Genomic DNA, 24,085 nt, shown 5'->3' on the forward strand with positions numbered 1-24,085 from the left:
GAATATCTCCTGTAAATATGCTGTGAATAGCATTGAAGAGATCGTGTCTCCCTGTCTGACGACTTTCATTATTGGAATTTCGTTGCTTTCTTTGTGGAGGACTACGGTGGCTGTGGAACCGCTATACATATCTTCCAGTATCTTTACATATGGCTCATCTACACCCTGATTCCGCAGTGCCTTCATGACTGCTGAGGTTTCGACTGAATCAAATGCTTTTTCGTTATCAATGAAGGCTATATATAAGGGTTGGTTATATTCCGCACATTTCTCTATCACCTGATTGATAGTGTGAATGGTTATTGTATTGCGACCAATTGCAATTGTATTGCAAGAGTTATTGTATATGCTACCAAAGTTACCCTTGGTAGCAAAATGGGCCATCAGCGCCATTTATTCGCGTCGCGTCCACGTTCCCATAGAGTTACTATACTGACTCTAGAGGACAAGCTACCCATAGGGCCCATGCATTGAAATCGGGAACCGCAAGAGCGCCGCCATGTTGCTACGCGCCGAGGTTGCCAGCTCCTGAGACGCTTGCTAGACTTGGTGACAGTAGTCAGTTTTAATCCGGCAACCGTAGCAGCGTAGCAGCATGGCGCCTCGCTAGTAGTGTCGTGATGTGTGCGTGCAGCCGTGTGTTTGGGCTTTATAAGTTGGTTCTTTATTCTATGTTGCGGGACGGTGTGGGTGTGGTCCATGTTGGCCGTACAGGTGGCAGTTATGCAACCGAGGGATGATCCTGTTGAAGTTTCCGGCGGTATGCGGTTTTCAGCGGTCATGCCTGTTGCAGGAGTGTCACGTACTCGACGAGGTTACGAGCTCGAAGCTGTGGTCAGATTCTTCGTTGGCGTTCCGTAATTCTCTTCGCACGGGCGCGGTTTGTTGCAAAAGCCGCTTTCGCGATCTATCGTAGCGACGATAGATCGGGTTTCTTTATTATTAAAAGTACTGATCCAGCTGTAGGGCACATGTAGCCGACAAACGGAAGTCTCAGGAGAGCACCTGAGATTTTAATAAAGCAGGCGGCACAGGAACTCCAGGGCACCCAAGGGACAGTGGGGGGATCAAAGCTCGAAGCAGAACGGTACGTAGGTTGGGGCCGCCGAGGCAGGTGTGTGCCAGGGAGTGTTCGCACGGACAGCTCCCCTGGCACGCGCAGCAGTGCCTCGCAAGGTCGAGATACTTTAAAGGCACCTGCGCCCATGATCTTTCTTTTGCCTCGGTGCAGTTAGCACGAATAATGAGAATAATATGGAGGGCATCCGGTGCAGTCGCGAATGCGTCATGGCAAATGTAGCTCGCGTCGCCTGGCGTGTGTAGTAATATCAGAGTTGGTTGTATGAACTTCATCATATTAATGCGCTTTGTTACGGTACCTTAACGGAATGGGTCTAGAGGACGGTGTTCGTACATTTTTTTCGTACCGCCCTAATCCTGTTATACCCCCCCTACAAACACACACATACCCCCCCCCCCCCCTTTTTTTTATGTATACATACAATTCCTTGCCATGATGGATCATAGCCTCCTTTATTTTTGAAAAATAGAGGAGGCTATGGACGGATTGACCAGTTCAAGTTGTCAACTTGTCAGTAACTGTCATAGGAATGACTGTAATAAACACATTTCCACGATCGGATTGTTTACTTTCATTTTTTGTTGTAACACTGAGGACTACATAGAACTTTATTTTGTATATGTGAGAGAAGTATGTGGATATCACGAGCTTAAGCCAATGTGCGATACACAGACAAAACATCTGCTACAACATGAACTGAATTGAGGGGCACACAACACATACGTAATTAAAGGTGCAAAATATAGGGGGAAGCTTCAAAATACGCTCTGTAGCACTGCAAAGTATAACATATATTGTATGTGTACAATAAATGTTCAAAAAGACAATGCATCAATGTCCCATTTGCCTTCAAGTTTATTATCAAGTTCAAGTTTACTGAAGTTTATTATGAGCATATGTACAACAGGAATCTACTAACACACCCGCAGTTAAGGTGGCTGTTCGAGGTGTGCTGGCTGTCTAAACGAAAGAAAAAGAAAGAAATTAGATGAATGTCGATACCAGTGCTATTGCTTCTTGCCTCTTACCTGCATTTGCCTCCACGGCCTCTTGGCTTGCGGAGTCTGTATGAGGGAGCTGCTGTGGCTAGGCGAAGGCATTGTCGAAGGAAAAAGAAAAGGCCATTCAAATGGGGAATTATAGAAATAAATGCAGTTCTTATGTCTGTTTCTTGCACTGTTCTTGCCTAAAAGTTTTCAAAGGCAGTGTCCAGAATACACCAGCACTTTGACTGCTTTTGCTGTTTACCTGCAAGTGTTGCTGTGAGATCCTTAGTATGGCTACGTGCAGCATTGTAACACTTAGTGGAGGCATTTGAAGTGGTAGCCAAAAATATAAAGAATCATCCTTGTCTGCATGAATGCTTTAAATTTCTAGATGCAGTGGTAACTATTACTATTGGTGCAAGGCCCCCACATCTATGCGGCAAGTGCCATAGCTCGAAACTGAATTTTTCCTTTAGTGTTTCACAAGGTGTCTGATATGTCCACATTAGACGTGATCCGTTTCTTATTATTTATCCCAGTGTGGAGAGAGCATCATTAAATAGTTTTTTTTTATTCTTGCATGGCTTGCTTTTTGGTTTGCTTCTGAATTTATCAAACAGCAGTCTCATGATGCTAAAGTGACTCATGATATGACAGTCATCAGCTTTAGTTTTTCAGAAAAACAACGCATTTCCTGACCCATTGTGTGCTATCGCATTATTCGCATAATTTCTCAGAGTATTCTACCTATACTGACTTGCTTGATTTCCACTAAAGAATCTTGCATCTTCAAATACCATTCTTTCCTTAAAATCATTCGACACTTCTCATAATTTCTGTACCTTGGGCTTCTGATACTCTGCATTCACCATTTTTGCTTGTTTCTAACTAGAAATGTCTTCTTTAATTTCGAGCTTAAATTTTACCTTTGGAACACACGGAAGGGCTTGCCATTGCATATCTGCATAAAAGGGAAACATGTTTCATGCGAAATCCAATTGAAGATTGATGAATGCAGCTTGCAGTGTGATATGACTGAATGATGCATAAAAGTAACTCATCTCACTTGGTAAATTAAAGCACTTATTAGTGTGATGTACAAGATACGTTACACTAACGTGGTGGGTTCTAGATCTTGCTTATACAGCAAAAGAATCGGTGCGCGAGAAAAAAAATTATTTTTGCATACCCCTTGTACACACTGATTTAAGGAAAATGAGCTGGAGCTGTCCACATAATCTACTTATTTTACCTGCGAGTATGGTCAACAAAAATGTGTCCCAGCTGCTTAGTGGTATTTGAGATTATGTCAGTATTGCATATGTGCCTGTTGTCTAAAATAACTGAATTTTGAAAATGCTCGCAGGGATCTGATGTGCATATCTGCAGTTTATGGATACATGTAATAGACTCAGCATCAAGTGCAAGTGAACGGACTTACAGGCCCGAAGTCGATCATGCAAATAGATTCGCTGCACAAATTTGTGACCAAAAAAGATATTCCACATGAAATGGCATGCAAGGAAGTGTTGAAAATATTGCACAGTTAATAAAACGCCTACGCTATTAATATGTGGGTTGATACACTCGTTATGCAAAACGGAGGTGAGGCGTGCAGACAGGACACAAGAATATATAGTATTTACAAGCAAACAACACGAGCGCCGCCCACTTCTCTACTCTTGTGTCCTGTCTGCACGCCTCACCTCTGTTTTGCATAATGAATCCTTACCAACTAGCTCAGCTTTCTGTCGTTCAAAGTCTCGATGCACTCGGTTTCGTCCACATTAGGCACTCGCCTCTTGATTACTTCGTGGCACAGAAATACTCGGCATCAGGCTTTTTCTGCTGTGGCCTTTGTAGAAGCATGTTTGTTCAAAGTGTAACAATTAAACAGATTCTTTGAGTTGCTTGTGGCTTCGCCAGTACAATTCCGGTGCGCTGGTCCGCCTGTCCAGCAATTTCCTACTGAAGGGAAACCTGCAAATAAAAACGCCGCTCCGCATGTAGAAAAATGCTCTACTGTGACGCTTCTCAAACGATTGTGATGCCCCACAAGAGCTGCCTACTCGCGTGATATTCTCAACAAGGAGATACATTCGTTTACTTACATGTGAAGGTATATGCCTGGGCACTTCGGGGCTTCGGTGGCACAGAAGGCACGAGTGTGCCATAGCGTCCGATGTCGACGCGCGATCGCATGTCAAACCTAAACTGTACGAAACCATTACGCGTCCAAAAAACAGATTCGAAACCGAAATTCGCGTCATCCTTTATTAAATGAATGCGTAGTTCGTGATTTACATAAGTCACGGACTTAGTGATCGCTTTCTGTAAACTTAATATTAACCCACCACTTTCATAAAACCTCAGGTATGCGTTTTTAGATGACAAAGCATACGGTGACCTGTACTTGTTTTCAGCTCTTTAAATAGTAATTGCGCTGGCCACATTGACCAGTAGCAACAGGGACAGAAGCGTACCATGCGTATCCCCGCAGGCTGGCTGTACCCGGTTTGGAGGCAAACCGGATGTGACGTGTGCCAGTGGCGTACTCCCTGCCCCCAGATAGGTACTTGTACGCCTAGGAAAAGACGCTGCTAGGTGCTGCTGCTAAATCCCTGTGGTTTCTGCCAGCCCACGGAGGAAGGAAACTAAGGAGAGGCCCTACCCCCTCCGCGCGCTAGGAGAAAAGTGTGGCGGAAATGACGTAGTTGGTTCTCATTTTTTTGCTGCTTTTTTATTTTTTTTGTTGTATGGCCACGCCTTTTGGGCCACAATGGCGGCGTTGTTATGGTTTTGAGCGCTCACACGTGTTGCTCTGGTAGGTTTCGGGCCGTGGCAAAGGCGCTGAGTGGGCGGGTTTGCGTTAGTCACCGTGTCTTGTTGCGCTGTGTTACCTGCACCGTGCTCTGCCAGATGTTGCGCGAGCGCGCGCGCTCCGCGCGCGACATCACGCGCAGCGCGGCGTGGTTTCGCGAAAGATGTAAACAAGAGAGGAGGGTGGCCCAAAAGGCGGAGCATCGCCATGAGCAACGCCAAATTCCGGCTTCACTTTTGCTTCACAAAGAGTGACGTCAGGGCCTCTCCTTATAGCGTCCTCGATCACCCGCACCGGTGCGCACCGGGGCGCCTTGGTGCGCACTTTTATCCTCGATCAACCGCACCGGTGCGCACCGACCATCCTCGATCACCGGAAGCGCACCGTGCTGGAGCGGTTTTCTGTTGCCCCGTCTCGCACCGAGAAAATCGGCGGTGCGCCGGGGTGCAATCCCAGCAAGCAATGCGGGACGCGCGCTCGCACTGCCGACTGCAGAGCGCGGACGCTCTGGCCCGATAGCTGCGGTTGCAACGGAGTTCACGGAGTTAGCTAATGGAGATGTCGGCAATGAGAAAGGAAGCGCTGCTAGTTGCCGCAATCGATGAGCTTTTTGCAAGTTCGTTTGACAGCGAAGACGACATGCTGATCGACCTCGTCCAAAAACAATGTGGTGAAGAGCGGCCGAAAGTGGACAGGTTCGTTGAACGGGTCGTCAGGAACGGGTCGTCAGGATTAATGATAAAATGTATTGGTGTTTGCTTGCAACCAGGTATGTCGGAGCACGCAGTTTGTCAAGGTTCGAGCGCTTGCCGCAGATGCTCAGCACCTGCAAACAACAAAATGTGCGCGCGCGCGTTTTCGCGCACGTCTTGCGCGCCAGGGGCAAAGTAGCGCTGCATGCAAGCACCCTGCAATGGGTGCAGTTTTGTCCTCGATGTTGACCCTCCGCAGTGCGCCACCACGGCGGTGCAAGGCGCACCATTCTGGTTTCGGGGCAACCCCGGGGCGAGGTGATCGAGGACGCTATTAGTTTCCTTCCTCCGTGTGCCAGCCACATGCGGCCATTGCCGGCTCACGTAGGTTCGTTCGCGTGGTCTTATTACGCCTAGCTGGATCGTGTTCAGTCATGCCGTCCTTGCGCGGCGTGATTGTCGGTGAGTCAGGTTAAATTCTTAAATAGGTCGCGCCTGCGCCTAATTGAGTCTATAAAAGCCTGCACATTCAGTTTTGCTAGCTACAATGCAGTGCGGCTGGCGTGAGCTGTCTCCACGATGCGCTTCGAGCGTGTCGATTTCGCCGTTTTTTATGTTGGCGTTAACGACCTTGAAAGCAACATGGATCCACAAGAAATGTGCGACAACATCAAGGTAAGTCTACTGAAATCACAAAATTTGAAACAATAAGCGCTAATAGTTGTTTTCTTTTAAATTTTAGGCCTTGATTGTTCAACGAGACGGCCCCCGTCGTGCTGGTTTTCAAGGTGCTCCCTCGCTGCCTAGAAGATGCTGATGCGGATAGAAAATGCAAAAACGTCGCTTGCTCAACCGCAAATTGACGGCTACGCTGAAGCGCATGCCGTGTCTGCGGAATTTGAACCCCGAGGTATGGACCCCCTTTTTCCAGCGGCATGCCGTTACATACCGTCAGGAACACGCTTGGCTTATTTCTGACTCGGTAAAAAATGTTTCACTTTTTCTCGCTTCTCGCTGCGGAAGAAATGCGGACCGTTTGTCGTAGTTGTCTCCATTACAGGGTGGCATTACTGCGGTGAATAAAGCAAGTGTTGCCGTACATACTGTGCGCATTTCACCCTTTGTTGGGCGGTCGGAAAATATTGGCCCCACTTTTCAGGGTTACTTCGCTATTATGTAGCGGTGAAGTGTAATTTCTACCATTGAACATTCCTGTGTAGATGTGTTTCTGAATCACGTTAAGCACATTTTTTCGTCCATTTCTTTGTCAAACAACGCGATAGAGCGATTGCGCAGATTGTTTACTTCCCTTTCTACAATGTTTAGTTTATTCTGTCGCCTTCCTTCAAACCACCACAGCGGCAAATGGACTTTTTTTATCGAAATTCCGCGTTTTCATAATAGCTGAATTTTGGTGCGGTTAGGTGTCTAAATTTCTCGTACCCACAGCTACCAAAACAGTTGATCAAATTATTAGCATCGCGAACAAATCGCATTCCTACATATGCGCATTCCTACATATGAGCCCTAAAGAATTTTCAAGAAGCATCTTTTTTCTAAGAACCCTTGCGATATTGGAAAGCCCTGATTGAGGATTCTCATACAAAGCATGCTCAGTAAGTATAATGAAAACATGCACAAACAATGTATAATGTACTGGGTACTCTGGCTGCTTCTAATCACATTACAGGTGACCACGAGTAGGTAGAAACGGGCCTTGAGGCTGTATAGTGGGACGTAATATTCCCACTTTTCGCTATTACTGAATCGTAGTCAGCTTTGAGATTTTACATTATGTAAAAAATGCTTATGGAACGAAGAAGAGTAGCCGCCTGCGCCACAGCACCATCGCCACCGGCATGAGCTTGTGGTTGCTGTCTTTCGCCGAACGCTTGTGACAGCTACCCGTTCGCGCCCGTTGCTAATAAATCTCTTAGCAAGTGGTGGAGGTGCGGGGTAAGGTCCGAGTCGCGGTTGAGGATTCGGAAAATGCTGTCGGTCGGGAAGCGGCATAGGAGGAAAATGCCGGCGGTCGTGAAGCGGCATAGATGGCGGCAAAAATGTCGGTGGTCGATGCATAGAGGGCGGCAGGGGCGTTTGTGGACGAGATCGGGAAACTGCTTCAGCGTAAGTGAGAGGAGCCGTGACTGGTGTCTGCTCAAAGGCTGAAGGAACGGCTTGAGAGACTTGTTCTTGAATGAAGTCGCGGATCGTAGGATGCAAAGCAGGGGGTGGTTCCTGGACAGAAGATATCAAAGATAGCTGGCGGGCGACCTCTGCGCGAACGAATTCCTGGATTTTTACGAAGAGAGCAGCATGGTTGTCGTCGACTCCAAGGCTTGATAGTGAGTCGGCGGGTGGGGTGGGACGTCGGGTGTGAAGCCGTTGCCTGCGCAACTCGTCGTAACTCTGGCACAATTCTATCACTTCAGCGACAGTGTGAGGACTCTTCGATAATAACATTTGAAATGCGTCGTCCTGAATACCCTTCATTATATGTTTTATCTTCTCCTCCTCTGACATCGACGCATTCACCCGTTTGCAAAGGTCGACAATGTCCTCAATGTAGCTTGTGAAGTTTTCTCCGGCCTCTTGGGCTCGTGCGCGCAAACGTTGTTCTGCACGAAGCTTTCTTACTGCAGGCCGACCGAAAACTTGGGTAAAGTTGGTCTTGAAGACCAACCACGAAGTGAGGTCGGCTTCATGGTTTAGAAACCATAATTTCGCAACATCCGTAAGATAAAATGCGACGTTTCTCAACTTGGTAACGTCGTCCCACTGGTTATGGGCACTCACTCGCTCATAAGACGAGATCCAATCTTCAACGTCTTTGTCATCTGTGCCGGAGAAGATAGGGGGATCTCGCTGACGCAAGGCACCGGCACAAACCAAGGTGGCCGGCGCCGTTGGAGGAGCTGGAGGAGTGCGTGCGTCGTCGGGCATGATCGGGGGTAGAGTGCGACTCCAAAGTTCCAGGGTGGTCGAAACACAGCACGTCCACCACTTGCTAAGAGATTTATTAGCAACGGGCGCGAACGGGTAGCTGTCACAAGCGTTCGGCGAAAGACAGCAACCACGAGCTCATGCCGGTGGCGATGGTGCTGTGGCGCAGGCGGCTACTCTTCTTCGTTACATAAGCATTTTTTACATAACGTAAAATCTCAAAGCTTAATAAAAAAAAGCACTTGTAATGTCTCGGACACAAAGCGGCCTGTTCTCTGCTTGCGTCTATTAAAGGGTTAAGATGCACACACTATTCAAAGGTCGCATTGAGAACTGAGTTGCAGGCGCTACTATGCTCCGCAAGCAGCAGGATACTAAAAGGAGAAATGAGCAACACCGTACTGCCTTCATTTCTTCAAACCCTTCAACAAAGCTTGAACAAGAAATGCACGCGAGGGTGTCACTACAGACAGCTGCGGCAACACTGACGCATGCGCGAGGATATAAAATGAGGTGCAGTTGTGCGGTGCACGCTGCCATGAAGTTCGAATTAGTTTCCCCCTTGCGAAACTACCGGAAAGGACATATTGCATCCATCGGTGTTAATATATTTTCTAGCATATTTTCTTGTTTTCAGCCAACATACACATCCCCGTTAAATCAAATAGATCACTGTAGATGGCGGCCACAAGCATATTACAAGGACTGTGAATTGGAAGCTGTTAGCTACCTGTGGCACAAAGTCGTGCAAGGGTACACGTAGTCTTTGTGTGCACATTGACTTCATGTTTTACCAATTTGACTGGCTCCTATTTCACTCCGGCTGAATAGCAATAACACACAGGCCACTTTACGTTCGAGCTACTCGAAAGCTTGCATTAGTGAAAAACATCTAAACTTTTTCTGGTACAGCCGTGCGTTGTTCGAAGTGTCTCAATGCATTGCAGTGATTGAACAGGCACATATTGGCTGTACCACTTGGATTTCAGCGTGCATGCGTTGGCTGGACAAAAAATTCTACCATATTTTACCTCCAAACTATTGCTCACGATTGGAAAGCGCTGTTTCTGTTGTAAATAGATGTGGCTTGCACACAAGGTATGTGCATGCTAAGTGTCTTGGTAAAGAAAAGTAAAGGTATGCTGCATAAACAGAAGGTGCTGCAGCCACATAACCTGACCTTTGATCTTCATTATGCTCACAGATTCATTATGCTCACAAGTGCGTGTCTTTTAGATGCTTGATTTCAGCCAGTTAAATATCCCAACATGGGGATTCAAACCACTGGTGTCCATCTGCTGTTGGGCTGAACTCTCAATTTAGTGAGACTACTAACTACTGCGTTCATTGGTGCTGACAGATATCAAGTCCGTTGTAGCTCGGCATTACTGTATTCTGTCACCAAAATGCTAGAGAACCACTTGAGATCCTTCGATGTCAGCATCCTCATAATCAGTGGGCACCCCATAAGAAAAATAGGTCAACTTTGGCTGGTATCCTTGCAAGTGTGAGAAGGCTAGGCCACAGAAACTCGTTTTTCTTATTTGTGCACTATTCAGCCATGTTAAAATGTGGGGAGCCTAGACATCTAAAAGATCAGGAGCAAGCAAATTGAATGCAGCTACCAAGCAAAAAATGTGGAAGCGTAAGCTGTTGATTTTTTACTCTAAAGGCACGTTCACACCAAAGACGGAGCGGCTAAACCGGGCAAAGCTCTTGACCAGGGGATAAAAGTAGGCGTTAAACGAGGCGTTAAGCCCGATCGCTTGCGGACCACTTTTCCCGCCCGCCAGAGCTGTCCGATTTGCCGCGGCCAATCAGAACACCAGACGACGCTGGCGTGTGCTGCGCGATAAGGATGGACGACCGGTGCCACGAGACGGCAACAAGTGCGCCACGAAAACGTTAGATGCTCCGCCTCGGCGGTGCGGGCAGCCAGGCAAGCCGTCCAGTATACAGGGTGTTTCAGCTAACTAGTGCCGAGGCACAAAGAAACAACTAGGCCTGCAGTACTCAAATACAATCAATTCAGTAGACTACCCTGTTGAGCAACTTTAATACTTGCGGCTCATTGAGAAACATCTAACTGCTTTATTTTTATGAAAATAGCTGCTGTGGTTATTTTTTCAGGACAAAAGAAAGTGCACAAAATCGAAAAAAGTACCATGCAACTATGCACTTTTTATAGCAGTGACGAACAAATGAACAATGCGGCATGCAGACAGGATGTAAAAAATATGCAGATCCGACACACTGAAAATTATGTAAGCAGCTTTCTTTGCTGCTTGTGTTCATTGATGGCATTTGGCAGTGATATGTTAAATGTTACCTCGCATGCACCACTTGTGTTCGTAGTACACAGAGCTCATAGGCAGACGTGCGCTCCGATGCTCAAGGTGGTGCTGTGCACCATCCATATCCTGTGAGAGTAGTGGCACTGTCATTCCCTCACACGGCGCATCGCATGGCGGGTGAGGTAGAGAAATCCGTTTATTGAATCCTTAGGAGAAATAGTTGCTGCCACGTCCTGTGCCCGACAGAGCAGCGCCTGCTGGCCACACAGGCTTCTGTCATGCAGCATGGCCTCCCAGTGTTGTAGTGTAGGGACATTGAAGTTTTGATGCTGGACCACCACTTGCATACTGTCCTTTTGATGCCGTGGTGCTGTATTGCAGCTTTGCATCTGCACATCCTGTCTCAATTGTTGGCATGGACACACTTGCCGTGTTTATTTTTTCAGAAATAGCATAAACATGCCATACCACACCTTGAACTATCATTATAATATTTTTAGTTTGCCACTACAACTGTCACCATGTCTAGATGTAGTATTTTTCTTTTAAAGAGACTCTATACGAAGGATGCTTTCTGATGGCATCTTTACCTTCTCGTATGATCATTCAGCAAGCACAAAGTGCTGCAGCTTCTGCAATGCTTTTTTCTATTCCTTCCAGGCTCACTACTGTCAATGTATCATTAGCGCTGAAATAGAATACCGCCCGTTGCTCAAAGCAGCTTCAATATAGATTCCAATCGGAAGAATAGGCAGACTTGTGGCAGTATACAACTTTCTATAGCCATAAAAGGCAAGCTAGCATAGTGGGGCATCTCAATGCCTGTAAAAGCATTCAACTGCATGTATCTCCAAATAACTAAGCTCAAGCAGACACTGCCAAAATTCGTGCTTCTCATGGTGAGTCGGTGCGGGAACTTGAAGGTGTCGGTTTTCCTTCATTTTTGTCTCTCTTATGGTTTTGCTAAGGCTCTGGCCACAGCAAAATTCCTCTTGTGGTATTTCAGAAGGGTAATTTAATAATCACCTAGGCGATGTCATTTCCTTCATTTGGTTGCACTGTGTGCATCAGTGCAATAAATGGGTCAAACGGCTTAATACGAAATGTCGCCAGGCCATTTTGGCACGACACTTGCGGATAACATTTTGGTGTGGCTTGGGCGAGACTGAAAGAGAGAAATTGACACATACAAGCACAAAGGCCAGGCACTGTTCCCTTGTGGCCTGCACAACCACTAGAATAGCAGCTAGTCTTATCAATTCATACTGAGTATCACAAAGTGTAACATTGCAAGAACTGTAGCTTGCTTGATGAGACAAGGCACTTATAGCTGTAGCTGAAACATGTGGTGTGATCAACATGTACAAGGTTACAATACTCTACACCCTTTTTGTATTGAAGTTTTTAACTTTGCCCACAATCTGATTACAGCTTTCCAGAGTTCCTTGGAAAATCCTCCCATGCACCTGCCATGTACATTGCCCTCCTCCTCGATGTGGCGTGCAAGATGGCAGCAGCAGCTGTGGGAACAGTTGAAGAGGCGAAGAAAGGTCCACTTTATAATAGGTTGTATGTAAATAAAACTGATCGACCTCAACCGATTCGGCTTCCACTTTTGTCAAGACAATTGTCAGCAAAGCAATGGAGCAATTTCAGTAGGGCGATAGTAATAAATAGTGCATAGAAATTCTTGGAAGCCCCGTCAGCTTTCTTGCTGTTAACAAGCTGTCTTGGTGAGGTGGTTTAGGCAGGGAATGCCAATTCATGAGGGGTGGTCATGGCCATCATGTTCAATGTATGTGCAGCATTAATCAGTTCTCTAGACCGAGTGCACTAATGTCACATGATACATCTTCAAACCTCGCATGCTTTCTTTGGGGCTGAGAAAATTAATGAAGCATGAAACTCAGCATGTTGCAGTTTTCAATTAACCATCACTGCATTTGTCCATTCTTGAAACAAATTTTATTGTACCAAATGCATACAGAATGAATTTGTGGAATATCCAAAGTACATTTTGCTTGTGTTGGTCAAGCAGCTGGCAGAACAAAACCACAAAGTTCCAAAGCAGAAAGGTAACACTTCTTTTGAAGTACGCAACTGGCGAAACAGTGTTGCTAACACACGAGTGCAAAACTTGCTGCCGATTAAAAAAAAGGGAGCTGCTACACACCACTTCGTTCCTTGACCATTTATTTTTTCTTTTGTGGCTGATTTTTAGAAATCCTTGTTATAGCAAATGCAAGGACATCAGAAAATCAACGCACAACAGACATTGGTGCAATGGTGTAAAGTAATGAAGATATAATTTTGCATGCACATTATTTAGTCTGAAATAGGATACAGCACAAACGTTACTCTTCAATCCCAATAAAAAATATGGAACTTGTGGGCTACACAAGGGCTACGGATAAATCTTGAGGGCCTCGGATTCTGTAATGTGCAGATATACTTAAGTACACAAGCATTTTTGGATTCTGCCTCTACCTGGGTGCAGCTTTGTGACCTGGAATGAAAAGCCACAGCCATCGAGCTGCTGCAGTGGCGACATCACAGTAAAAGGTAATAGCGAAAAATTAAAACAATAATATGGCCATGCAACTTGCACATCAGATAGGTCACCTGAAGCTTCTATTTCCAATTTTTCTGGTGTTGCATAGGACAAAAATTTTGAAAAGTGATAGTGTACGATTTTCATACATTAACAATTATGCATATCTAGTTTTTTTTTTTAACCATGCAGATATTTAGCAAAAAATTTTGAGCACAGAGAGCCTGTCGTTCTTGCAAAGGAGTTTCTAGGTGAGGACACACTTTGCTGCTAATGCGAGTTTCAGAAAATTAATTTTGAAAAATTCAGTCACTTTTTTATTAGTAACTTGGCGGCAGCCTTCTAAATGGCATATTTGGAGGCAGTCACATGTGAACGCACACCCTTTCTTTTTCGAAATCTCGAAAACTGCACTTATTTTGATATATTCATTATCGCGCTCAATTGAGTACAATCAAAACTTGGTGCATCCTGCTCCACATCAGGCGGCAGTGCCCTGTCAAGAAGGGTGGGACAAAGCTTAAATGATAGCCTGACACGGCACACTGATGCACATGCTTGCCAGGCAAAGTGTGTCGTATCAGCTGCTACAATGACTGGCCAAGATGTTGTTTCAGACTTTCTCGAGCCTGTTGTCGGGGGTGTTTCCATCTGATGAGGTAGCGGGACATTCTTTTCTGCGCTCCCAGCACACTCGGTTCCAATATTGCCTCGATTTACCAGTGAAATTCAATGATGAATATCTTGAATTAGGTGCAACTTTCAAGATTTGTAAGAAATGAGAGTGCCATAAAATGTGACTGCCTCCAAATTTGTGGAGTTCCAAAATAGAGGAATTCCTCTGCAAGAATGCCACATTTGCTGCGCTCATAACTTTAAAACAAGAAAATCTGTATGGTAATAAAAGACACCCTGACAGTGTGCATTGGAGCATTTCATGCAACCAATATTCAAGCACCTTCTGTCTACAAAGAATTCATAAAGCAAATTTATGCTTGGAATCAGTTACGAGCACTGGAAATGCAAACACTGTGATGAACCCTGGTCACATGCCAGGCATTGTGTTGCTGCTCTCTGCGTAGGGCCTATGAACAAAAACCACCTTCAACATTACACAGTAAGCTACCAATTGCTATGTGTAGGAAGACTTAGTTCTTCAAATGCAATTATGACCTAGACATTCTAAAGCTTTTCTGATAATGTACTTTTAGTGAACAAGTACCCCAAACTTGAACAACTCTGAAGCTATAATGCCATTATTATCTGAAAGATGCACTCACATTTTTTTAACGCAGTAAGGAAACATTCATAATCGACAATGCCACCATAGACATGAGAGTCATATAATATTGCACTGCGTGCAGCAAGGATAGCACAATCTCGCACAAAAGGTTAGTCTCTCCCGCAGACTTTGAGGGCTTCTTTATTATGTCTCACTTATGATGCCGTGACATGGTACGAAACCATGATGACGTAACTTATGATCATGAGTTACTCTTGCATGAAAGCTTATGCACACATGCATATTCCTGCATTGTAACTCTGGAGTGCACTTACAGTAAGGACACTGTGAAAAGAAGAAAAGGCCAACAGCAAGAACCAGGCAGCGCAGTGCTGTTTGCACCTTCTCGGCTGTTGTCGGTTTAAGTCACCTTCACTGCAGCAGAGTCGTGTTTTGCGGCGAAGCATATTTAGCATCATGCAGTGAAGCATATCTGAAGTTAAAGGGGACACTGTTACGGGGCCCCTGCTGGTGCTTATGGTTACCCGACACTATCAGCTTAAGTACTCGTACTGTGACCTCTTCATGCATTTGGACAACACCAATCGCCATGTGAAAACCTCTGTTCACTACTAATCTTGCTAAGAGCCTAAATTGTTTCCAAACTACAAATTTCACCAAGTGGCAAACTTGGCAATGCTTCTGGAACCTCTTTCTAAAGTACTTTAATACTACCAGGATGCTTCAATGTCAAACTGGATTAAAAACCTGGGATGAGATTGGGCAAGCTTCTAGCTTTCCGACTGTTTGCTTCACCTTCTACATCAGTGAGTAGGCAGTGTTCAATAGGCGCTCCCACTTCACCAAGCAGACGACCGCTGACGAAAGCATGGTGAAGGCGAATAATGAGAGCGCAAGCAAACATTCAGAATGCAAGATCTCGCCCTTGGATTTAGAGAAAGGAAGGATAATTTCAACACCAAGGAACACCAACACTGGGCAACATTCATGCACCAGCTTTGTCAGTTTTTTGATGCTCCCACTACTTGTGCTGAAATCGTGAGAAAAGCCCAGAGAGAGTATACAATTCGAGAATCATGTACCTCTTACATTGTGGATGTCCTTGCACTGTGCTAACGCATGAACACCACCACGTCTCAAAATGATCGAATGAGACATATTAAAGGCACAAACACTGTTACCTTATACGTCCTTGGTATGCAGAACCCCAGCACCTCCACCACTTCTAAGGAACCGCTTTATTCTTGCCGAGCTAGAGCTATGGCGAGGAAGAAGCGACACACACTACGTACGGATGAGGAAGATGACGGAAACTCACATTGCGCTCACAATATCGCTAACGTGGTAGTTTCCCAAAGGAAGCGGTCACACCACTGCGTATAAAGTGTATGCACAGGGATTCTCATACGTCTTCCCTGTCCAAGGGACTGGTGGCAAGCACCACAAAGCAGCACTGGTCAGGTGCATTCCAATTAAATTCTTAAGAATTGAGAAAAGGCCGATTCAACACAAAGCAACGACCTGACACCCTTGCCAACAAACCTGTTGAACTGGCATTAAGTTTCAGATATTTGCAGCCACACATATGTAAACCAATGGGCAAGGTTCTGACTGGTGTTGTAGAAGTCGCGGGGCGCTTTTTTCGTTGCGACGATAGATCGGATTCATTTACAAGTAAGGCTCCAGGAGGGCACATGTAACCGGCAAACAGAGGCCTCAGGAGAGCATTAGATTATAATCAAGGAGGCGGCAGGGTACCCAAGGGGCAGCGGAGGGATCAAAACTGGAAGCAGGGCGGTCCCAAACTGGAAGCAGGTTATGTTGCCCCAACTCACGGACCACCCTGACTCCAGCCTTGTCCGCGAAAGCGGACAGCTGCTGATCTTAAAATGCGTCAGAAAATTCGGAAAGTACGACTTACACACAGCCTACAGACATCAAGATATACTACTAGCACGCGCAGGCCTCGGCGAGCCCCAACCCATGGACCAGTCCGCGTTCTAGCTCTGGTGTCCCCGTTACCGATTTGGTGTCCTGGAGACGCCGCCAATAATATGAAATAGTGACACGTTGTTACTAGTAAAAGACACGACTTAAGCCGCTAACGCTACGTTCAGCACTGCCGCGCCCAACAACTTCTACAAGGCCTGTGAGAACTTCACCAAGCAATGGTTGTTCTTGGCAATACTAAGAACTTGTGAATTTTGTGTACCGCTCATGCTTAACTTTGTAGTGCACTGTGGCTTAGTGAAGCACTACGATTGCGTGTAGCATACGTACACATCTTACCTGATAGACGGTGAACGGGGTCTTGTACAAATATCTGCTGAAGAAGAAAAGACTACACCTTCACATGTGTTAAAACACATGCCAAACTTGAAAAAACAGACGTACAATGAACCTCCACACGTTAAAATAGCAAAAGCATCACTTAATAGTCGAAAACTATTGAAAACGTTGCAAGCGCCATGGCAAGCGCATAATCCGCCATTGCTGCTGATATTGATGTTGATCAGGCTGTCCCCTTGCGATCGAGTCGGCAAGCGCGTGGAAGCGCGTTTCTTTATTCTATGGAAGCGCAATTGGCGCAATGTAGCCAAAATAAACAAATAAAACTGTGAATCAACTCCAAATACACACACGCAAAAGAAAAATCGTCGGGATTCTCTATAACGACGTTTCCAACCCCTTGACCGATATTTCATACAGCTCGTTGCATTAATTAAAATACCTGCAGTGCATTTTTTTCATAACGCGCAAAAAAAATTCTGCACTTAAGCTTACCCGCACAAACACGCGGCGCAAATTCGTAGAACGCCACCAGTGCAGCCCCCACCCGCCAAGAAAATATATGACTAGTCAATAATAATAGCATATAATTATAATGTGAGCGTCGGCGCAATCAATGGAGAATTCAATTTTATTTGTTATAGAAAATCAAATGCAAAGCTTCCTGGAGTCTAAAAAAAATCTGCCTTGAAACTTGACATGGTGACACGGCAAATTGTGGGTATACGATTGAAAATAATTGCTATAGTGTGTTCGTGTATGAGTAAGCTTCTCAAAAGGAGTTTCAAGTGTTTCCATGCTATGGCAAGCTTATATCTTGATTCATCAAGTTTTTTTTATTCATGTTGTTCAATTATGTTTAAAAAGCAAATTGTAAATCCCAATGGTTTTGTTTTTTACCAGGGGAACACAGAGTTGAGCCACTGTTTTGAAACAAACTTTTATTTAAAGGTAGTTACAAGTAACACCGACACCCTCGCTCATGAAAATCCCAATGGTTGTGTTTTTTACTGGGGGAAACACAGAGTTGAGCCACTGTTTTGAAACAAACCTTTAGTTAAAGGTAGTTACAAGTAACACCGACACCCTCGCTCATGACAAAACAACTTTCACTCGCTGTGTCCAGACACTTGGTTCAAGGTGCATGTAATGCTTCATCTCCAAGCTTCGTGTGGTTTCTTAAAGGCATTGTGAAATCTACACGGTGTTTTTATTTTACACCTCCTCATCTCATAGCACAATATCTGAAATGCGTGAACAAGAAGAATCAGGCCAGCACATATTCACAGAAATGAACTCTTCACAGTGCAGTTGACAAGTGCAAAAATTACAGCAGAAACTGCCAGTCACATGATATGAGCACAACATAACTGTTCTTTTTGCGGGAAAGCCTCAATCCCATGCCGACATTAACCTATATGGTGGTCATCACTGGCAATGTTTGAAAGATTTTCATAAAATAGAGACTGAATGTCTGGAGTATTTATCATAAGGGAAGTAGAAACTCGCACATCTTCTAAACAGCCCTTTGCAGTGCTAAATGTATGCTGGCTATTGATAGTAATAAATAGTATGACTGTTACAACTGTTAAACAAGACAAAAGCTCACAGGAATATGAAGGCTTGAAGTGATAAACAGTGTTTGGAGGGGGAATGTAGCTGGAGTGAACCTTTTGGCAAAGATTTGTTTTCGTCAGTGCCGCAATTAAGTTCGGCACAGCAATCTTTATGCACGCTTAGCTCACTTTCCCACACCCTCAATGTAGGATGAAGAGGAGAATAAGAAAGTGCGTAGAATGAAGTTGAAGTGTAGAAAAGAAACGGGGAGACAGTGAAAGAGAAGGTAGGAGCACTGTTGTAGATTATTCTTCGAAGGCTACTCTTCCAAAAGAAAAAGAGAAAAATATTAAATGTGTAAGGAAGCATTGCCAATTGTTATTATGCCTACTCAAGTAAGAGATGCACCATAAGGGATGCAATATAAAACTGATCTGATATGTAGAGTGGCCTAAAGCTTTCTGCATAGTCTCTACAATCATTATGACACTGTCTGCTGCAGCCAAATATGCAGAAGGTTTAATTGAGTGCTCATGACCAGAGCAACTTATCCAGACTGCACACAATACCACTGCATATGCCCTCTATTTTGGTAATCTGAAAAATAAAAGTTTATTCAAATGGGCAATAAGAACATCACATGGAACACAAAATCTAGATCGAATTATGAGGCATGCCACAGTGCGGGACTCAGTAATATTTTTGACCACCTCAGGTTTTGTGATGTGCACTTAAATTCAACTACACACTTTTTTTTTTCATTTCACCACCACTGAAATGCAGCCACCTTTGCTGGGATTGAACCCGCAAGCTCGTGCTCAATAGTGCAACATCATAACTACTGCGCTACTGAGTGTTTACACAAATTTATAAGTAGCAAAACACATTGGAGGCTTTTGCACACTGAAACACTACACACCATCCAATGCACTTCCTTACATCTATGTACAGACATACTTACCAGCGGCTCATATGACAAGCATGGAGGCGTGCTCTAACACACTACCATCCAACAGCTGCCACATACCAGAGATGACCACTGGGTCTGTACCTATCTTCACAGAACACTTACCAGCAGCTCATACAACAAGCATGGAGGCATCTCTCGTGCTCTAACACACATACCATCCAGCTGTGACATATGGCTGCACACCACAGACAAAAACAGACGGGCTAATCATCAGAGACCACATGTCATGATTTGTTAACATGCGAGCCCTCAACCTGCTTCAATAAGGCATGACAGCACAGCACAGCACTACTTCTCTCTTCCTAACTGCACTGGAGGCTTGTTACCAGTAATCGTGCCCTGCTGACATGGTTATCTCTTGTTTCTATGTTGCTGTCCATAAGCTGTTATTTAAGGACTTCCTTTTGAGCTTCAGTGGGCCTTGAAAGGCTAGATGATGGCTGCGACAATCTAGGGTTTTTTGTAGAGTGAAATCTTAACAGGTGCACAACTTTTTTGTTGGCTGGTTCATTGGAATGGTCTGGCATCTTTCTTTTTGGGTCACTTTCACTTTCAACAAGCATGAAAACTGGCTCAAACAAATTGTTTGCCTTCTCAGCCACACCCTCAGAGACTTCACCATCTGATATTGCCTGTCTGACCGAGTCCATTTTTGCTCTTAAGAGTGCTGAGCTTTACACTGCTTTGGCTGCTTCCAGCTTTGTTATACTCTGTACAATGTGCAATGCCCGACTTGCCTCACATGCTTCTTCGGGTGAGCTCTCATGGGCCTTGTTGCTGCTAGTTGGATTAGCGATGACCACACAGTGAATGTGCTTGCACACTGTAAAGTGTATAAGATGGTCATAGCAAGTGCACATGTAAGTATGCACACACACTGCACATTCCTTACACCTCAAAGGACAGCAAGCACCATCTCCCAATTTTGACACTTTATATGAGAGCCCTTTAATAGACTGAGATGGCACAGTCTATATGCCATCTTCATTTAATTTGGCTCAAGCTGCCATTTCACTGCCAGACCTGTGGTTCTTCTGAATTCTGCTCAGCTTCTTACCCTTTGCCCCTTTCATCATCTGGATAGCCCTTTTCATTAAAAAATGATTTGTCAAGTCCATGAGGGCAGAAATAAGTTTGTCACCATGCTTATTCTGTTTTCTCTCCAGCATAGTATGCTTTAACGTCCTGCGCTTGCTCTCAAGGTGCATGTTAGTGTTGACAGCTGCTCTAGTCCTAAAGCAATAGGCCCACTTTTGCGGCCTAACTGCATAGTGGTCATTGAAGTACTTCAGGAAGTCCCTCAGTTTTTCTTCCTCACTAGAAAGGAATTGCTTAAAATAATCTTCAAATGCCTTTTCCGCGAGGAACTCTAAGAGTAGCCACACACTATGGTAAACATGTGGCCTTAGCTGTTTCTCTACACACTCGAGTATCTTCTTACGCCAATTGTTATCCACATGCCAGGCACTGAGAAGTTTCTGTTTTGCGGCACCCATGACCATGGACCATGCTTTGTAGAATTGCGACGCATCACCAGATATCAACGTCTTAGCAGCCACTTTTTTGGCCATGGCCGACTCCAGATATTTGAAGAATGCTGTCAAAGTTTGCTCGTTCATCCGGTTGCAGATGAAATAAGCTATAGCTACACCTGATCCTATTTTATCTAGCACCAGAAGAGTGGTCAGCTCAAACTGGTACTCTGTAGTTCCATGTGTGGAGTCAAGACATACAGTACCTGCAGGGCCCAATTTTTCTAGTAGCTCCTTCTGAGACTCTGCCATCAGAACAAGAGCAAAGTCTGCTGAAGGAAATGTACCACTTGGGTCCACTGCACCTTGTGCCTTGTACAGGCGGACAAGTGTTTCACCTTTTTCTTTCATCACAAGCACCCACATGTCTACACTGATAGCGTCATTAGTGTGACAATGTTCAGGAGCAGCAATGTTAAACTGCTGTTTGATGTTATGCAGGGTTGAGCACTCTGCCAAGTGCACGAGCCTCAGCTTGGATGCCACAGATGTTCTTACTCGCTTTAGAATGGTTTTCATGGGCACACCCCTTTCTAGGTTCTCTGCTACGCTGGCCTTTTCCTTGTCACTCATTCTCAAGTGCTGAATTTCTGGTTTATGACCGTAATGGTTTCTTTGATACCTGACTTTTATGGTGGTGCCTTCAGGTGTCGGACGGTAATTGTGACGGTAATAAATGAAAGACATATCTTACCAGACCTACAGCTCCCCTGACTTTTCTCCCGACGGTCACTATGGCCTTCCTTTTTCCTTGCCTCGCCTGATCTATTACAGTAATAGTGGATCCTTGTTTCTCCACTGGCCAGCTTTTTGGGGTCCCTGGGCAAAATGAACCAGCAGTTTTGGCTACCCTCTTCTTCTGCTTTCCATTCATGAAATTCTGTAATAAAAGCACAAAATAGCATTAGATAGTGACAAGTACTATTGGGAGAGAGATGCAAACAAAAATAATCACTCTGAAGGCTTTGGACACGGGCTAATGTAGCATTTATTTTACTCCCTCACCTTCAACTCGACTGTGTCATGAGGTCACCCTTGATATTGCTCAAATTTATGTTAAAATTGAATTTCAAATGCAATGCGCCATAACTTCAAAAAATTTATCATATTAGTTTTGTTTTAATAAGAAACAAATATGAAACTTAAGCATGATCTATGCTCACTCCTTCCTCAATATTGAATCAGACTGTACATTCATAGCAATGCTGTTACGATAAGACAAAGACGAACTGGTGCAAGCTACGCCCCAGAACAGTGTGAATCCCTTCTCTCAGTTTCTTCTTGAAAAGCTCCTTCTTTTCAAGAAGAGCTTGATTTTTTACTGTAGATAGGGGCTTGGCGAGGGAGTGTTCCATCGTCACGCGGTTATGATCTGGCTTGGGCATGCACCTGGTTCGAAGAGGCAGCATTATGTGTGATTTCAATAAACCAGTTGCTAGTCTGAGTTCGTCCTGTCTTCTTCTACGTTGGTGTCTTTTCTCAAGCGCAGTTTAAGTTCACAAAAAGATGTCTTACCAAGTAGCCTCCTAACACACTCTTCTTAAAGAAAAAAGGATTGCGCGTGCGTCAAATTTCGCTCTACTTTATGAAATCTACAACCAGAGTCCTTCTATTGAGGGACTGTGGCACTACTAAAGAATTTTCCCAAAGTACGCCGGCAGACCAAGCCGCTGACAGTCGCAATTGCAAGTGTGGTCGTGCACCTACGTCGGCCTGCATTCGGACCTATTGCGGCCTGCACTGAGGCGAAGACTACACCACGCACGCAAGTAGCGCAGAGCAACGTCAGAACGCAGAGCAAATCCCTCCTCTCGTTTAAGTAAAAAAAAAAGGGGGGGGGGGGGTTGCGCGAGCGTCACATTTCGCTCTATTCTATGAAATGTACTGCTAAAGCGTTTGCCCACAATACGCTGTGAAACCATCCCGGCGACATCCGCAAATTCATGTATGGTACCGGTTCTGCGTCTCTGCCGCATTGCAACGTGCACTGAGGCGAAGACTAGGCCACGCACGTATGTGGCACAGAGCAACGTCAGAACGCAGAACAGCTTACTCCTGTCGCTTAAAAAAATAAGATGATGTACAAACGTCAAATTTCACTCCACTTGCTGTGCAGGAAAGCAGACAATGCCAAACGTACGTCATGTAGCGCATCGCTGGGAGCGCGCACACATGACTATACTATAGATGGATAAACAAACAAATTATATTTAACGAGGATACAAACTTCAAAATACCCCAAGGAAATAAATTAGGCACCTGCGCAAAAGCTGCTCTTCGCGAAACAGATAGAGAAAAAGAAAACAAAGGCCCGCAAAGCATAAACAACTGCCGTTTTGGAGGCACACTGCGCAACAAGAAATTATAAAAAAGTCCAAGATATAATATTGCGTTTAAACGTCATCTGCTCACGATGACTGAGAATAAACTTAATAAAACTGTTCCTCACCCTTATTGTTCCGGAACACCAGGTGCACGTAATCAGCCTCGAAGTTGTGCGCAGCGATCTGGTGCACCGAATACTTCTCCATTGTAGGCAGGGAAGTGCCACATACGTCGCATTTCATCAATTTCTTGACATCCACGGCCATTTTGTGAACGTTCCTGATGTGTTGCAGCATGTTCTTCCTCTGTATGAATAGTTTGCTGCAGAATTCGCAGCGACGATCGTCATCGCCAGCTCGATCACAGACGTGCACCATTCCGACATTGCACCATTCCGACACTAGGGTTGTTGTATAATCCGGCAACAATACAGGGAAGAAACCTCCCCAATCACGTGACACACTAGGTATTCAGTGGCCCCATAGAGACAGTTGGAAACCAACTTAGGGAACTAACATCCGGGAACGCAGGGTCACGTGGATGCTGCCTTCTATTGTTCACCGGCCTCAGCCGGCCTGCGGGGAAACGCATGTACAGGGACGCGCGTCGCGTGCGTCTATTTGTCGTACAAAAATCCCTCACGTGACCTGATCCTAGGTGCCTAGGGACAGCATCATTTAAGGATTTTTGAGAAGACGCGATGCTGGCGCCGAGCGACGCCGTGGCGTGTTCGTCCTCGGCGTGATCGTTCTCTGGACCGCGCGTTGTTCAACATTGCTCATGTAATCGTGCGTGCGTTGC

The 24,085-nt window shown here is 45.1% G+C and overlaps 1 protein-coding gene and 2 long non-coding RNA genes across 4 annotated transcripts; 1 reads left to right on the top strand and 2 right to left on the bottom strand.

The window, feature by feature from the left end:
* Positions 1 to 1,918: 1,918 nt before the first annotated feature.
* LOC140219980 (uncharacterized) lies at positions 1,919 to 3,886 on the bottom strand. 2 transcript variants are annotated; one of them, XR_011896214.1, is made up of 3 exons: positions 3,800 to 3,886; positions 2,110 to 3,028; positions 1,919 to 2,041 (listed from the first exon to the last, which is right to left on the bottom strand). It is a non-coding gene; the product is annotated as an uncharacterized lncRNA (long non-coding RNA). The 2 variants fall into 2 exon arrangements; XR_011896213.1 differs by lacking the exon at positions 3,800 to 3,886 and having other exon boundaries at positions 2,110 to 3,105.
* A 2,081-nt stretch (positions 3,887 to 5,967) lies between these two features.
* On the top strand, positions 5,968 to 12,414 carry LOC129383058 (uncharacterized). The gene is made up of 3 exons (XR_011895930.1): positions 5,968 to 6,255; positions 6,323 to 6,490; positions 12,249 to 12,414. It is a non-coding gene; the product is annotated as an uncharacterized lncRNA (long non-coding RNA).
* A 5,412-nt stretch (positions 12,415 to 17,826) lies between these two features.
* On the bottom strand, positions 17,827 to 23,656 carry LOC126545215 (uncharacterized). Its single transcript, XM_072289580.1, has 2 exons — positions 23,409 to 23,656; positions 17,827 to 21,839 (listed from the first exon to the last, which is right to left on the bottom strand). The coding sequence occupies exon 2, from the start codon at positions 21,644 to 21,646 to the stop codon at positions 20,426 to 20,428; it is 1,221 nt and encodes a 406-aa protein (XP_072145681.1). The 5' UTR covers positions 21,647 to 21,839; positions 23,409 to 23,656; the 3' UTR covers positions 17,827 to 20,425.
* Positions 23,657 to 24,085: the final 429 nt, after the last annotated feature.

The sequence above is a fragment of the Dermacentor andersoni genome, chromosome 8 (assembly GCF_023375885.2).
Source record: "Dermacentor andersoni chromosome 8, qqDerAnde1_hic_scaffold, whole genome shotgun sequence".
Taxonomy (NCBI): domain Eukaryota; kingdom Metazoa; phylum Arthropoda; class Arachnida; order Ixodida; family Ixodidae; genus Dermacentor; species Dermacentor andersoni.

What these genes read in the sequence shown, in the direction of transcription:
- LOC126545215 (XM_072289580.1), bottom strand. Translation starts at nt 21,646, where the DNA reads ATGTCTTTCATTTATTACCGTCACAATTACCGTCCGACACCTGAAGGC.